At 44.3% G+C, this 13,134-nt stretch overlaps 1 protein-coding gene across 1 annotated transcript; it reads right to left on the bottom strand.

The window, feature by feature from the left end:
• Nucleotides 1-2,855: 2,855 nt before the first annotated feature.
• Nucleotides 2,856-13,118, bottom strand: Wdr77 (WD repeat domain 77). Its single transcript, NM_027432.3, has 10 exons — nucleotides 12,918-13,118; nucleotides 12,478-12,663; nucleotides 10,858-10,999; nucleotides 10,552-10,601; nucleotides 8,104-8,174; nucleotides 7,939-7,993; nucleotides 7,464-7,535; nucleotides 6,743-6,851; nucleotides 6,191-6,259; nucleotides 2,856-5,453 (listed from the first exon to the last, which is right to left on the bottom strand). The coding sequence occupies exons 1-10, from the start codon at nucleotides 13,030-13,032 to the stop codon at nucleotides 5,294-5,296; spliced, it is 1,029 nt and encodes a 342-aa protein (NP_081708.1). The 5' UTR covers nucleotides 13,033-13,118; the 3' UTR covers nucleotides 2,856-5,293.
• Nucleotides 13,119-13,134: the final 16 nt, after the last annotated feature.

The raw sequence follows: 13,134 nt of genomic DNA, 5'->3' as shown, positions 1-13,134 counted from the left end.
GTGTACCATCCATTCCCACATCCCACTTTTGACCTAAATCAGCAAGTACCCCCAAGGCCAACATAAGTCAGGATTGGCAACACCTAGTAGCATTGGCTTAATGACGCCTAATGCCTTTTCACTCTAATGACCATGCATGCTCCTCTTGCATCCCAGTCACCATTCCTGTGCTCCAGTTCTTGTTACTGGGTCTATGACTTTGCAACCGGATCTATAAACTATTGGTACATCTGATTTCTGGAGCCTCAATGTTGTCAGGGTCCCTCTAACTCATGGCCTGAGGCGCTGCTGGTTTTCTTTTAAAACCTTGACATAAAATGCTGGTCTCTACTTCTGAGACTTTCTGCATGACCGAGGTGCCCCACTACACTGCTGCCAGGAGCACTAGCTCTCAATGTAATCTGCCTGCCAATCTGTACCTAACCTCTCCACATGCAGAGGTATATGGTGCCAAGAAAGCCAAGACAGAACAGGAATGACCTCTGACTAATTCAGGGGTGACCATACCCCAAAGCTGGCAGCTCTGATTCTGTATGCACAGTGGTTGAGAATTGTCATGTTAAATGGGGATTACACTGCAAATCAGTGTGCTCTGTCTGTTCACAATCTTGTTCCTTCAGGCCTTGGGTGGCGGGGGGACAGCTGATGCGAATGTCACACATCTACTGGCATTTAGAAAATATTTCTTAGCATTTAGCCTATTCTTATGGGGGGAAAATACTAATATATCTTACTTGGATAACTGAAAACTTCCCCAAGGCATCATGACTCCTCATATTTCATTAAACTAATGGAGATGAAGGCAGAAACACAATCGTGTAGTGCTTTGGTTTCAGTAAAACATTTGACTCAAACTTTGGAGACATTGTGAATAAATTGTGGAAACATGCTTTAATCAGTTGCGTAAATACTACAAAATTCTCAAGAATATTGACATTTCTTCTCCAGTTTTGTAGCTGCAGTTTAGACAGGAACAATTCTGGGTCAGAATTTTTGACTGAGGGTTGGTAACAGTGACCAGCCCAACTTGGGATCCATCTCAACAGGAAGCTCCAAGACCTGACACTATTACTGATGCTGTGGTGTGCTTACAGTCATGAGCCTAGCATGGCTGTCTTCTGAGAGGCCCAACAAGCAGCTAAGACAGATGTAGATACTTACCAACCATTGGACTGAAGTCAGGGACCCCTGTGGTTGAATTAGGGAAAGGCTGGAAAAGGCTGAGAGCAATCCCATAGGACCAGCAGTCTCAACTAACCTGGACCCCTGAGATCTCTCAGACACTGAGCCACCACCAGCATACACAAGCTCATCTGAGGCCCTAATATATACAGCAGAGGACTGATGGGTCTGCCCTCAGTGGAAGATGGTACCTAATCCTAGAGAAACTAGAAGCCCCAGGGAGTGGGAAGGCCTGGTGGGGTGGAGGAGGAATGGAATGAGGAACTGTGGGAGAAGGGACTGGGAGGGGGACAACTGGACTGAGGAAATAAAGCCATCAGTTAAAAAAAAAAAAAAAACTGACCTAAAAAATTCACAGTAACCCTGAATGAGCACTTCTTTGTTAGCCAATAACCTGTTTAAACTGGTCTGTTTCCCACTATTTGTTATAAAAGATGATTGTTGGCTAAGCAAGAATTTTACCTCTTATCTTCATATCGAGAATGTTTATTGCATTAGAAAGTGTTATCATACAAAGCAATGTCTTCGCAGATCATGTTGTTTTTTACTGACATGTTCTGAGAGCACATCACTGCTCCTTAAGACTTTTATAACACCAAATTTTAAAGTCAGTTGTTTCACGTCCTTATTGTTTTTTGAGACAGGCCCTCATACCCAGGCTGATGTAAGCTCTTTACTGAAGGATCCAGGACTACCTCTTAGGTTCAAAAGTTATGTCATCTGCCTTTAGAGTAAGAAAATACATATCCTTGGAACCAAACACACCCAGCTTATTAAGCATGGCCAGTGTCAAATGATTTCTGTTAAGTTGTATGTGTAGAACTGAGGCTTAGCATGTAGATGTAAAATACATTCTTAAGTATAGTCTTCATTGCATTGCTGAGAATCCACTCTAGAGAAATTACTACTAGAGTGGAACTTTTTCATTTGAAACTAATTGTTAATGCTTTTAGCACAATGCCTCCAAAATGAAATGCTTGTCTAACACAACAGGGACAAGGGAGTGAGTTTTCAAACAATCAGTGGCTGGCTCCCACCAGAACTGTTTACTGAGCCATTGAATTTGACAATTCATTCCTTACACACAGAATGGCAGAATATCAAAGTAACCCACAGTAAGTGGAGGACCACATCAAAGACTGTAAGACCATGCACTGTGGTCATTCTAACTTACCAGTTATTCCTCCTCTCCAGAAGCGAATTCCTTCTTCAGCCCCCTTGGGCTGCACCTATGCTATGTCCACACAATGAAAATACCTATGCTTCCTCACAGAAGTCTAAAATCTCACAAGGAAATGTGTTTGGATGCTCAACAGTGGCCTACTTACCTTGCTTACTATCCGATTTTTCCTATTTCCAGTACTCTAAAGATTAGACATGAAGTCCCTTTTTTTGTAATTAGTTTTATTTACATTTCAAATGTTATCCCCATCCCTTTTTCCTCTCCAAAAATCCCCTATCTCCTCTCCCCCCTCTCCCTGCTCCCCAACCCACCCACTCCTACTTGCTGGCCCTGGCATTCCCCTATACTGGGGCATAGAACCTTCACAAGACCAAGGGCCTTTTCTCCCACTGATGGCTGACTAGGACATCCTCTGCTGCATATGCAGCTAGAGACATGAGTCCCACCATGGGACATGAAGTTCTTGAGACAACAACAAAAGCAATTTCCTAGTTCTAAACTCCCCACCCCCAACATTATCTTTATTAGCAATAAGCAACTCAATACAAATGTTGATTAGATACAAATTGTCTTTAGCTTCTTCCACACATGGATTGTTAGATGCCCTAAGCCTTCACAATACACAGACATTAAAAATGTCTTTTTCTATTCACATTTACTTCGTGGGCTTAAAGCTAAACCAAACAACTACCAAAACGCAAAGAAAATACAAGACATTATGCACTGTCCACATACAATACCTTTTTAAAATCGGAGCTGTATATTCTAAAAACAGCAATGTTACGATGCTGTGTGAAGTTGATGACTTTTAGAAGGCCTCTTTCTGAATATCCTGTCCTTCCTTATGTATTGCAAAAAGATAGAGCCCCCAAGCAGATTTGAGTTTGGGTACTTTTTTATTCATGTGCATACATGGAGACAACTTGCAGTCAAGAGTCCTTTTGCCATGTCAGTCCCAGGCTTGATGGCTAACACTTTTACCCACTGAACAATCTCCTGGCCCTCACTGGGTATTTTTGAAGCCATGACAGTGAGCCACAAGAAACATCCATATAGCTAGCTCTTCACTAGAGCACCAGGGGCCAGCTGTGCTACAGAGTGAGATACCTAGAAAACTAGTAACACCTGTCATCACCCGAGACTACACAGATCTTCAATGTTTCTTCTCCCGAGCACCCACCACTCTAGGAACAAGTCTCAGACCTTGGCTGGCCAGAGGTCAGCAGTTCAATAGTAGTGAGGCTAAGTAAGAAAAACAAAGCTAAGGAAATGTGTTCACTCTCGTTCACACATTTGAACAGTTAACACTAACGTGAAAAAAACTAAATGCTTTTCAACGATCAAAATAACCCTAGTGTTACCTCACTGAGGCTTGCAGTGCTGGAACTATTCTCGAGATAATGACTTGCTACAACTCATATTCCTGATCTGATTTGAGGTATATTACCTTGTATATCATAATATACTATGTAGAATTATGCCTGTCATTTACTGTGGCTTTGACTAAGTTGGACATCTGTGGCACGAATTAATCAATGTGGATTACTTTTACCAATACAGACCTAAAAGGAAACAACCCGTATTTACTCATTTCTTTCAGGCTTTTCCTCTATTAGTCTTAGCCCCCAAAGCAGGCCATGTAAATGCACTACCTGTCCTTACCTAAGTGACACAAAGCACAAGCTTTATCTCTAAGAAGCAGAAACTGATCCTACCTATCTTATGCCTTCCCTGAATTTAGTAACAATGCAAGTCCTTGCTTCCACAGTCCCAACCCCAGGTGACCTTGACTGCAAACTCTCAAGCGTTTTGCTCGAGGGTAATTACAACAGAGGCTCATGACTGGCAAGACTAGAAGGGACGATCACATTCCTTCAGGGCGCCCATTTTATGTGCTTTTCCTAAACCCAAGTTGGAAAGCTCCAATAAGATCAGTTACAGATCCACAGTCTCTAATGGAGTGGAATACAGTAGATTACAAAGACAGTGGGCAGCTAAGTCTGACACTGGTGATTCACCTAAGCGAAGCAGGTAATAAGTAACAGCTCTGGGGAGGGAAAATCAAGGATAAAAGTCTTTATTTCACCTTTTAGTATTTCCGACAGTTTCCCTGATGCTGGATCTCAAATCTTAGGAGTCCAAAAATACATTCAGACTTCAGCTCTCCAGAGGAAGGTACCCAGATCAATTTTTAGGTGGGAAAAATGACAGATTTCTCTGTAACAATCCATGTCAATTTTCCCACTTCACTGAAACACTTTTAAGTGGTCCATCATCCCTACAACTTATCTGTGAAATCTAGGACAGGAAAACACTCATCTCTCACACACAACACCAAGGAAGGAAAGGGTGAACAAGAGCTACACTGCAGGGCCAAATTTATTCACCCAGAAAATGGATTTGACTCAGTATAACAGGGACTTGTACAAAACTGTTTTGTCTTCTCAAGGTACAGTGGGCTAGACTTTTGTATATGGAAGTAATTCCCATAATAGTGAATTAAACTCTATATAAAAATAAGTTACGCACCTCTGAGTAGTATGAAGTATTCCCAAAAATCTAGGGATACCCACATTCCATATCCCTAACATCGCCAATTCCCAGACATGGGAAGCATTAAAATCCTCTGGTCACTTTGTCAGGGGTAAAGAGCATTGCTTTGGGAAAGCTGAAGAATAATTTTCTCCACTCCAAACTATATACCGCACTCACACGTGTACTCACATACATCCATTTACAGAGGAAGTTTCTTCCTCTGAGTCACTATGGGATGCAGCCTCCCTCAGGCTGAGAATCTGCCTGTTACTGCACGGGGCTAGGGAGGAAACATGCTCTACAAGGCTCCTGTGCTCTCACACATGGAAGGCAGGGGCAATCGAGTAGTCGCTTACAGACGGAGGGCTTGTTTTGGTTTTTCTGAAATCCATTCTACTCCACAACACTGTCAGGTCCAGGGTTTGGGAGAGGCTCTAAGGGCACAACATGGTGGATGACCTGATGGTCCCAGCCAACTGTGGTAAGAAGGGAGTGATTGAGTGGAGACCACGTAGCATCTCTCACAAAGTCTCTGTGGGCTCGACTTCTAAACCTAGAACAAAAGGGGGAAAAACAGGGTGTGAGATAGGGAGAAACTACTTGGAAAGAAAACCTAGTAACATACTCAGGACACATTTTACCATCTATACAGCCCCATTACCAGGCCAGTGGGTGTTAGATTATCCAACCCAGTCTACTTTCTTAGGTGAAGACACAGTGGACAGAACAAGGAAGCAATAATGTCCACAGTCAATGGGAAATTATGGCAGAGGGATACATACCCAGGTCTCCCATCCAGTGCCTTTTTTTACCCTACACCAAGTTCCACTTCTCCAAAGTGGCTCCCTAAATCAAGCTGGAACACTAGCCAGAAAGCCTACAATCAGAGAGCTTTCAGCACTCAGTCTTGCAGACACATAGCTGCAAATGGAGAGGATTTTGGGGAGGGGTTGGGGATCTCTGCAGAGAAAGATGAAACTTTTCTTGTACTTATACTTATTTTTAATAATATGTAAGTGTGTATTTCCATGTGGGTGTGCATGCCTCTGAGTGCAGATGCCCACAGAAACCAGAGGTATCATGTGCCTTGGATCTGGAGTTAAGAGACAGCTATGAGCAGACTAATGTGCTTACTAGAAACAAAAAGGAAGTACTCTTAACTGCTGAGCCATTTCTCCAGACCCAACAAAGGATGAATTCTACTTGTATGTTCCTGAAGAGGAACCAGACCTGCTTGCCCACTGGTCTTGATCCCCGATTCCTGACCACAGGATTCTACTTCAAACTTACACCTCAGAAAGGCTTGAATCCAGCACAGCAAGTGAACAGTCTTCACTGAGAGAAGTCAGGAGGGGGACACTAGGAGAGGACACAAAAGGAAAAGAAGATAAAGTCCATAGATTCCACAACCAAAATCTATCAGGGCCAGCCCTGACCCCACTGTAAACTGAGACAGGGGAGAAGGCATCCTGATGGCCACTTGAGGTTTAGGTCTTACTACCATTACAATCCCAAGGAAAGGCAAAGAAAATGGAACAGGGCTCACAGAAACCACACTAGCAGCCCACCAGCCCAATGGCTCCTTCTCTACATTAGCAACAGTTACTCAGACTCACAGGCTTTGAGCAGGAATGAGATTATATTTTAGGTCTTCTCAAACTATACAAACCAAATAAAGACTACACTGACAAGCTTGGGAAAGCCAAGTTAGAGTACTGCCCCAGCTAAGGACCAATGGAAGCAGCTTTGCCAAATAGATACCTCCTCCCTGTGTCACTCCATTCCTACTCCTTCACCACTGTCCCCACCCATCCCTTCCAAGTTCCTGGTGACACACAGCACCTGTGTGGGGAGAATACCAGTCTAGTGACACCCTGGGAGTGCACAGCTGAGCTGAGGGTACAGCTTGCATTCTTGGTGTCCACAAGGGAGACAGATCCATTCTCGTCACCTGCAGAAGAAATAAAGCACGTCACAGTGGCTAAGAATTCACGCTCCTGGCTAAGTATAGTATACACCTTTAATTCTAGTATGTGGGAGGCTGAAGCAGAAGGATCTTTGAGTTCAAGGTCAGCCTGGTCTACTCATCAGGTTCTAAGACAGCCCAAACTTCATACAGACCCTGTCTTGAGGAAGAAAAAAAAAAAAAACAACAACAAAAACCATACTTTGATGTGAGCCAGACCTGGATTTGAATGAATCCTAGTCTCTCAAAATGTAGACAACAGTTTCCTTTGTGGTATAGAATCAGTAAGTCACTATGTGGCTGGGACAATTAACTACAAACTCTTACCATATGCAGTCACACCACAGCAGAACATAATTCCATAACAGCAAGCACTTGCTCCACAGCTCACTGACTTCTAACCATGCCCAGAATAAAGAAGCTGGAACAATGAGGAAACAAACCCACTAGGGAAAAAAAGATGCTCTCCATAGCTACCTCAAACTGGCATAATTCATGCAGTGCCTGCATGTGCTGACAGGGGCATGTACTCCATTGAAGGTAGCACTTTGTCATCCTCCCCATTCCCAGAGTCTACGGTACGTCATGCTGCCTTACCAAAAACAAAGACTTCACTCTGCTGAGGATGCCAAGCCAAAGCGGTAGGGAGGTAGCCAGAGGCATTGCAGGCTGGAAGGGAGAAAAGGAAGACTCAGAACAAAGGTCACAACCTAGAAGAAGCTGTCTTCCAAAGGAAGTCACTAAGTTCTGGGAACACTTTCAGTGGGTTTCTTAAATACTGCTGAGCAGTCACGTATGTCCTCATCCCTGAGCCTCACAACCTACATCTATCCACCCATCTCCTGTACACAACTAAAAGCACAGGCATAAAAATAATAACCCTAGATCTTTTGTCCAGCTGTCTGCAGAGTAAACTAGCCACAGAAGCAAACCCTTACTCTGGGTACCCCTTGCACTATGGTCAGCAAAATCTCAGTGAGATAGAAAATGATGTGGTTTTGTCACAGGGGTGGGCATCTGAGAGCTCCTCTGTGACTATGGGCATCTGCCGTGGGCTCCCATTACCACTCACCCATCTGTGATGCCGGCTTGGGACAGCGGGTATCCCAGAGCAAAATTCTACTGTCCTAGGAACAGGAATAGAGAAAGGCTTTTATAATCCAAAACAACATCTCCAGACCAGGGACTTGGGCGTATTAATGGTCAGCTGCGGCTGGAAGAAGCCACCGGATCTCACCTCACTACATGAAAGAAACACAGAGTCTTTGTGGGGAGAGGCAGCAACACAGGTAACCTGTCCAGCGTGAGCTGTAAAGGAGAAACATGGCAGAGAAAAGGGAATGTGAGAAACATGTCAGCTTCATCAGATAATTTAATAAATATTTGACAGGCTATAAACTGCAACAATCACAGTAAAAGTTAATAGTTATAAAACCAGAAAAAGCTAGCAGAAATGAAGAAGTGGTAAAGACAATCTGATTATAGGCTTAAGAAGAAGAGGAAGGGAGTTTGCAGTATAGACGTGAGACGTGAGGCTTGCTGACTCTAGAACAATGTCCATATTCACAGAACACATACCTCTAAGCACGACACACCTGAGAGTTCTGGTGTTTTCTGATGTGCTTTCCCATCACACGCCTCCCACCCTATAGGCTGAGCTCATTCATACCTCCCTTCCAGCCCAGGTCTTCCATGCCAGTGTTGGAAGCCTGAAAACCTAAGGCGCTCAAACTAAGAGCCAAAGAGCAAAGGGACAGCTGCAAGAACTCAGTGAATAGAATGTAGCTGTCTCAGGCATCCCACACATACCAGTGTGGCTCCGTGGTTGCCTCTTTGTTTCTAACAGTGAAAACTGAAAAACAAAACAATTGTTTCTCTAAGGACATAACCAACTGGCTTGTATGTATTAACAAACCAAGTTGGACTTTTTTCTAAAACAAAGTGAAATCTAATGCTGCTAACAGTAAAAGTAAATTGGTTTTTGTCATTGTTTGTAAACAGTTTCTATAAATAGGTTACAGACTTTAAAAAAGACATATGCTTAGAAAAAATAATATGCCAATAAATGATATGCTAAAAAAGTTAACTTCTTGGCAACTACCTACCTTTTAATAAAATATTCATTAAATGTATGTGTGGCTGGGCAGAAATTCACCTGCCTCTACCTCCCAAGTGCTGGAATTAAAGGCATGCACCACCACTGCCGGGCCATTTAAATCTTTTTGTTAACAACTTTAAAATGGGCAAGCTTTAAATTCTTTTGGGCAGTCTATATCCAATGAATGAATGAATGTCACCAATTAGCTAGAGACTGAAGGAATCACTGATGTCATTTAGTCAGCCCTTGCAGAGTAGCCAGAATGGTTCTGCCTTTAGGACTAAGTCAACCTCGATCCTCCTCTCACTCTAGTACCCATCTTCATGAACTCAAAATTCATAAAGAATTGCTACCAAACTAAATTCAACTCCTAAGCAAAGCCGAAAGGACAATAAAGTGATGAAAGCCCCAGACAGACATTTTATAGAAGTGAACATTCAAGAGTGAGATTCAAAAGTCTTGGGCAGGAGATGGCTCAATCAGTGAAGTACTTTCCACACCAGCATGAAGACCTGAATTCAACCACAGAACTATTATTATTTAAAAAAAAGAAAGAAAGAAAACCAAGCACGGTAGCTCGTGCTTGTAATCCCAGCACTGCAGAGACAGAGACAAGTGAATCCTTGTGGCTCCCTGGCTCCATGTCCTAGTCAGAGAATCAGTCTCAAAAAACAAAGTAGACATCTTCAAAGCTGACCTCTGGCCTCCACACACATGCACATCCTCCCCCCCCAACACACACACAAGTCTCGGTCTGAGAAGAGCAAGGCTCTACTGTCTAGATTAAGCTGCTGCACAGCTTACTGTCATAAGGCTTGAATGCTGACAAGAAAGTAGGATCTTGATCTGCAGGCTACAAGAAAGCAATGAAGAACCAAGAGTCACAGACTGCAGGTGAAGATGTGAGTGTGACTCTATTGCTAAAGCCCGACGGGCCATGGAAGGTAAGATATGGACAGGAAGGACTAATCAAATGAGACCCAACAGAACCTGACGAACCTGAGGGTAAGAGGATGGATGGAGGCTATCAGCCCACTTCAGTTTAATGGGGATGGCTCCCACAGGATCGTCTATTTAAAATGTCTGGCTCCCATTGGTGGACTACTTAGGAAGAATTTTGAGGTGTGGCCAAGTGTACTGGAGATGGACTACGAGGTTTCAAAAGCCCACACCAAGCCAGTCTTGCTATCTTTCTGCCACATGCTTGTGAATTAGAATGTAAGCTCTTAGCTACTGCTCCAGCACCAGGCTCTGCCTACTGGCCCACGCTCCTTGCTGTGACAGTCAAAAAACCCTCTGAAACTCTAAGCAAGCCCTCAAATAAATGTTTTTTCCTTGATCATGGTGTTGTTTCACAGCAAGAGAACAGAACTAAGACACCCACTTAGTCAAAAGGCTGTGAGACTATCAACCGAAACGGGAGCACAAAGAAATGGACAGGAAGCAGATAATGGAACCTGACTGTAGTTTTGGGGTAAGGAAAGACCAATCAAAAGAACCCAGACTGGCTACTACTGTTACCCAAACACTGTTCAAATATCCCAAAGGGGAAAGAAAAGATAACTATAGGCAGGACTCAACACTTACCTCGGTATGAATTCAGTGATACCTGCTGAGCCAGGTCCCAAATTTTGATGCTACAATGCAAAAAAAAAATAGGAATATTAACTTGCAGTATCAACATTAAAATATACCCATACAACATGTCCCACTTCTGTTTCCTAGACTCCTGCTGTTTTATTTACAATGCACTACCAAGTCTCTTAGGAAACAGACATGCCATTACTCACTAGACTAAAAACAGCCCAAAGCATTTTACATAATGAAATTAACAGGATAGATGGGATATCCACAGGAAGTCTAGATATAGAAATAATGAAAACAGGGACTCACCAGCAGTCTTTGCTACCACTGACAGCTTGTGTGCCAGAGCTCAGGACAGTGACAGTAGACACAATGTCATCATGCTCATACTTGCAGAACTTGCTGACTATAAGTGTCTCGTTCTCATCTAGCTCCCACAATTCAACAGCACCTGTTGGGGACAGAGCGGGGTGAGGTGCAGACAAGGGAAGCATGAGCCTGGGTTGTACCAAGGCAGGAACTCCTGCCTAGGACTCAAGCAAGAATTGCTACTGAGCCAACTGTAAAAGCAAAGTCCACGTCACTAACGGCTTAGCTGACTTCCAGGCCGTTTGGTTTTGTTACCCTACTGCTTTCCTAACAGGCCAGATGCCTATGAGGAAAACTCCTGGAGATAGGGAAATAAGATGTAAAATCAATTCTAGTGCTTCCAGAAAGCAGGTCCTAAGCAATCGGTTCCCAGAGAGCCTTATTTAGATAACAGTTCAGTGACGATGTCTCTTCCCAGGTATGCAGACACTAGTAAATATTTGCTTACATAAAATGTCTTGAAATACTTCTAAGATTTATATTATATATATGATCACACTGTCACTGACAAACCAGAAGAGGCCATCTGATCCAATTACAAATGGTTGTAAACCACCATGTGGTTGCTGGGATGTGAACTCATGAGCTCTGGAAGAGCAGCCACTCACTGTCTTGAAATATTCTAATTTCAACTGTCAGTCTCATTCACTAACATTCTACTTTTCAATTGCCATGTTCTACCTAACACTTAAGAATGTTTGTATGTGAGAGAGATGTTCTGATTTTAAGCGCACAGGTGTTTTGCTTTCATCTATGTCTATTCATCAAGTGCATGCAGTGCCCATGGAGGCCAAAAGATGGCACTGGCTTCCCTAAGACTGTAGTTACAAGGTTGTTAGTGGAATGTGGGTGCTGGGTGTCCAACTTGGGTCCTCTGAAAAAGTAGTTAACACTTATCACCACTGGATCATCTCTCCAGACCCAAAATAAATCTATTTTAATCTTTGAGACAGGGTTTTCCCTACTTCCCTACGTACCTATGGCTGGCCTGGAACTGGATATGGAGAACAGGCCGGCCTCCAACTCACAGAGCTCTGCCTGCGGCTGCTGGGATTACAGGCAGCACCTATACCCAGCTTCCACCAACTTATATAAATTCTGACTTTCTTTAATCTGCTTAATTCTGAGAACTCCATACACGCATACAATGTAGTCTGACTATATTCATCCCTAGCTTGTCCAACATTTACCCTCCATCACCTACCAACTTCATTTCTTTGTCTTTTTTAATGCCAAAGCCTACATTTCTCAGCCTGACACTCAAAGAAAGGTGGGATTAAGGACTGTCCAGTGACAGAGCAGTTGCCTAGCAAGGTGAGTCAATTCACAGCACATAGCAAACACAACAGCAAAAGAAAACAGGAGGCTAGGCACGGTGGCACACGTCTTTAATTACAGCACAGAGGAAGACTTCTGTGAGTTCAAGGCCAGCCTGGTCTACTTAGTTTCTGGGACAGCCAAGCCAATAAGGTAAACAACCCTGCTTCTAAATAATAAAACACCTTTTCCCATCCTACCCTGTACCCAACTCTTCAATTCCAGGGGAGGGGGATCACTCACCTGAATCAGAAGCCACTAGGATACCTTTGTCCCCCACCCAAGTGAGGTCAGCTACTCCAGCCTCGGTCTGGACGCCAGCAGAGCAGAAACCTTCGTTGGGGGCCGCACTAGGATCCTTGAAAAACCACAGAGAACCTACCCAGCAGCGACCACTCAGGCTGGAGACCCCGAGCAGAAGGGAACCATCTACGGTGGGGAGAGCAAAGTTATAAGGTGTCAGATGGAAGGCCTTGTTTCTATGGTAACCTCACAGAACCCCGTGGCGGGACCAGTCTGAATCTGAGATCGGATTTGTGGAGCTGAGCTGGGGCAGGGCCAGGACGCCAGGTATGGCCGAGGAGGGCCACACGGCGCTGGGAGGACTCGAGAGGGTCAGCACCGGGAGAGGGCACCCGAGACTGGGGGTAAAGGGGCTTCCAGGCCCCGGGATCTCGGCTCACCAGACCGGTACCGTGCAGCCTCCAATTGACGTTCCATGCATGCGGGCGCATTGGGGGGCAGGTTCCACTCGCGGGCCGCCGGGGGCACGAGCGGAGGAGGGGTGTCCTTCCGCATCTCCACGATTCCAAATCTAACCTAGACCCAGACTCGACGAGAGACCCTGACTCGGCGCCGGAGGGACCGCACACGTGGTGTACCTCTGCGCAACCGCCCCTC

The sequence above is a fragment of the Mus musculus genome, chromosome 3 (assembly GCF_000001635.26).
Source record: "Mus musculus strain C57BL/6J chromosome 3, GRCm38.p6 C57BL/6J".
In the NCBI taxonomy this organism is placed as follows: Eukaryota; Metazoa; Chordata; class Mammalia; order Rodentia; family Muridae; genus Mus; species Mus musculus.
Note: the sequence above shows the minus strand (reverse complement) of the source record. Positions and strands in the feature narration are given on the sequence as shown.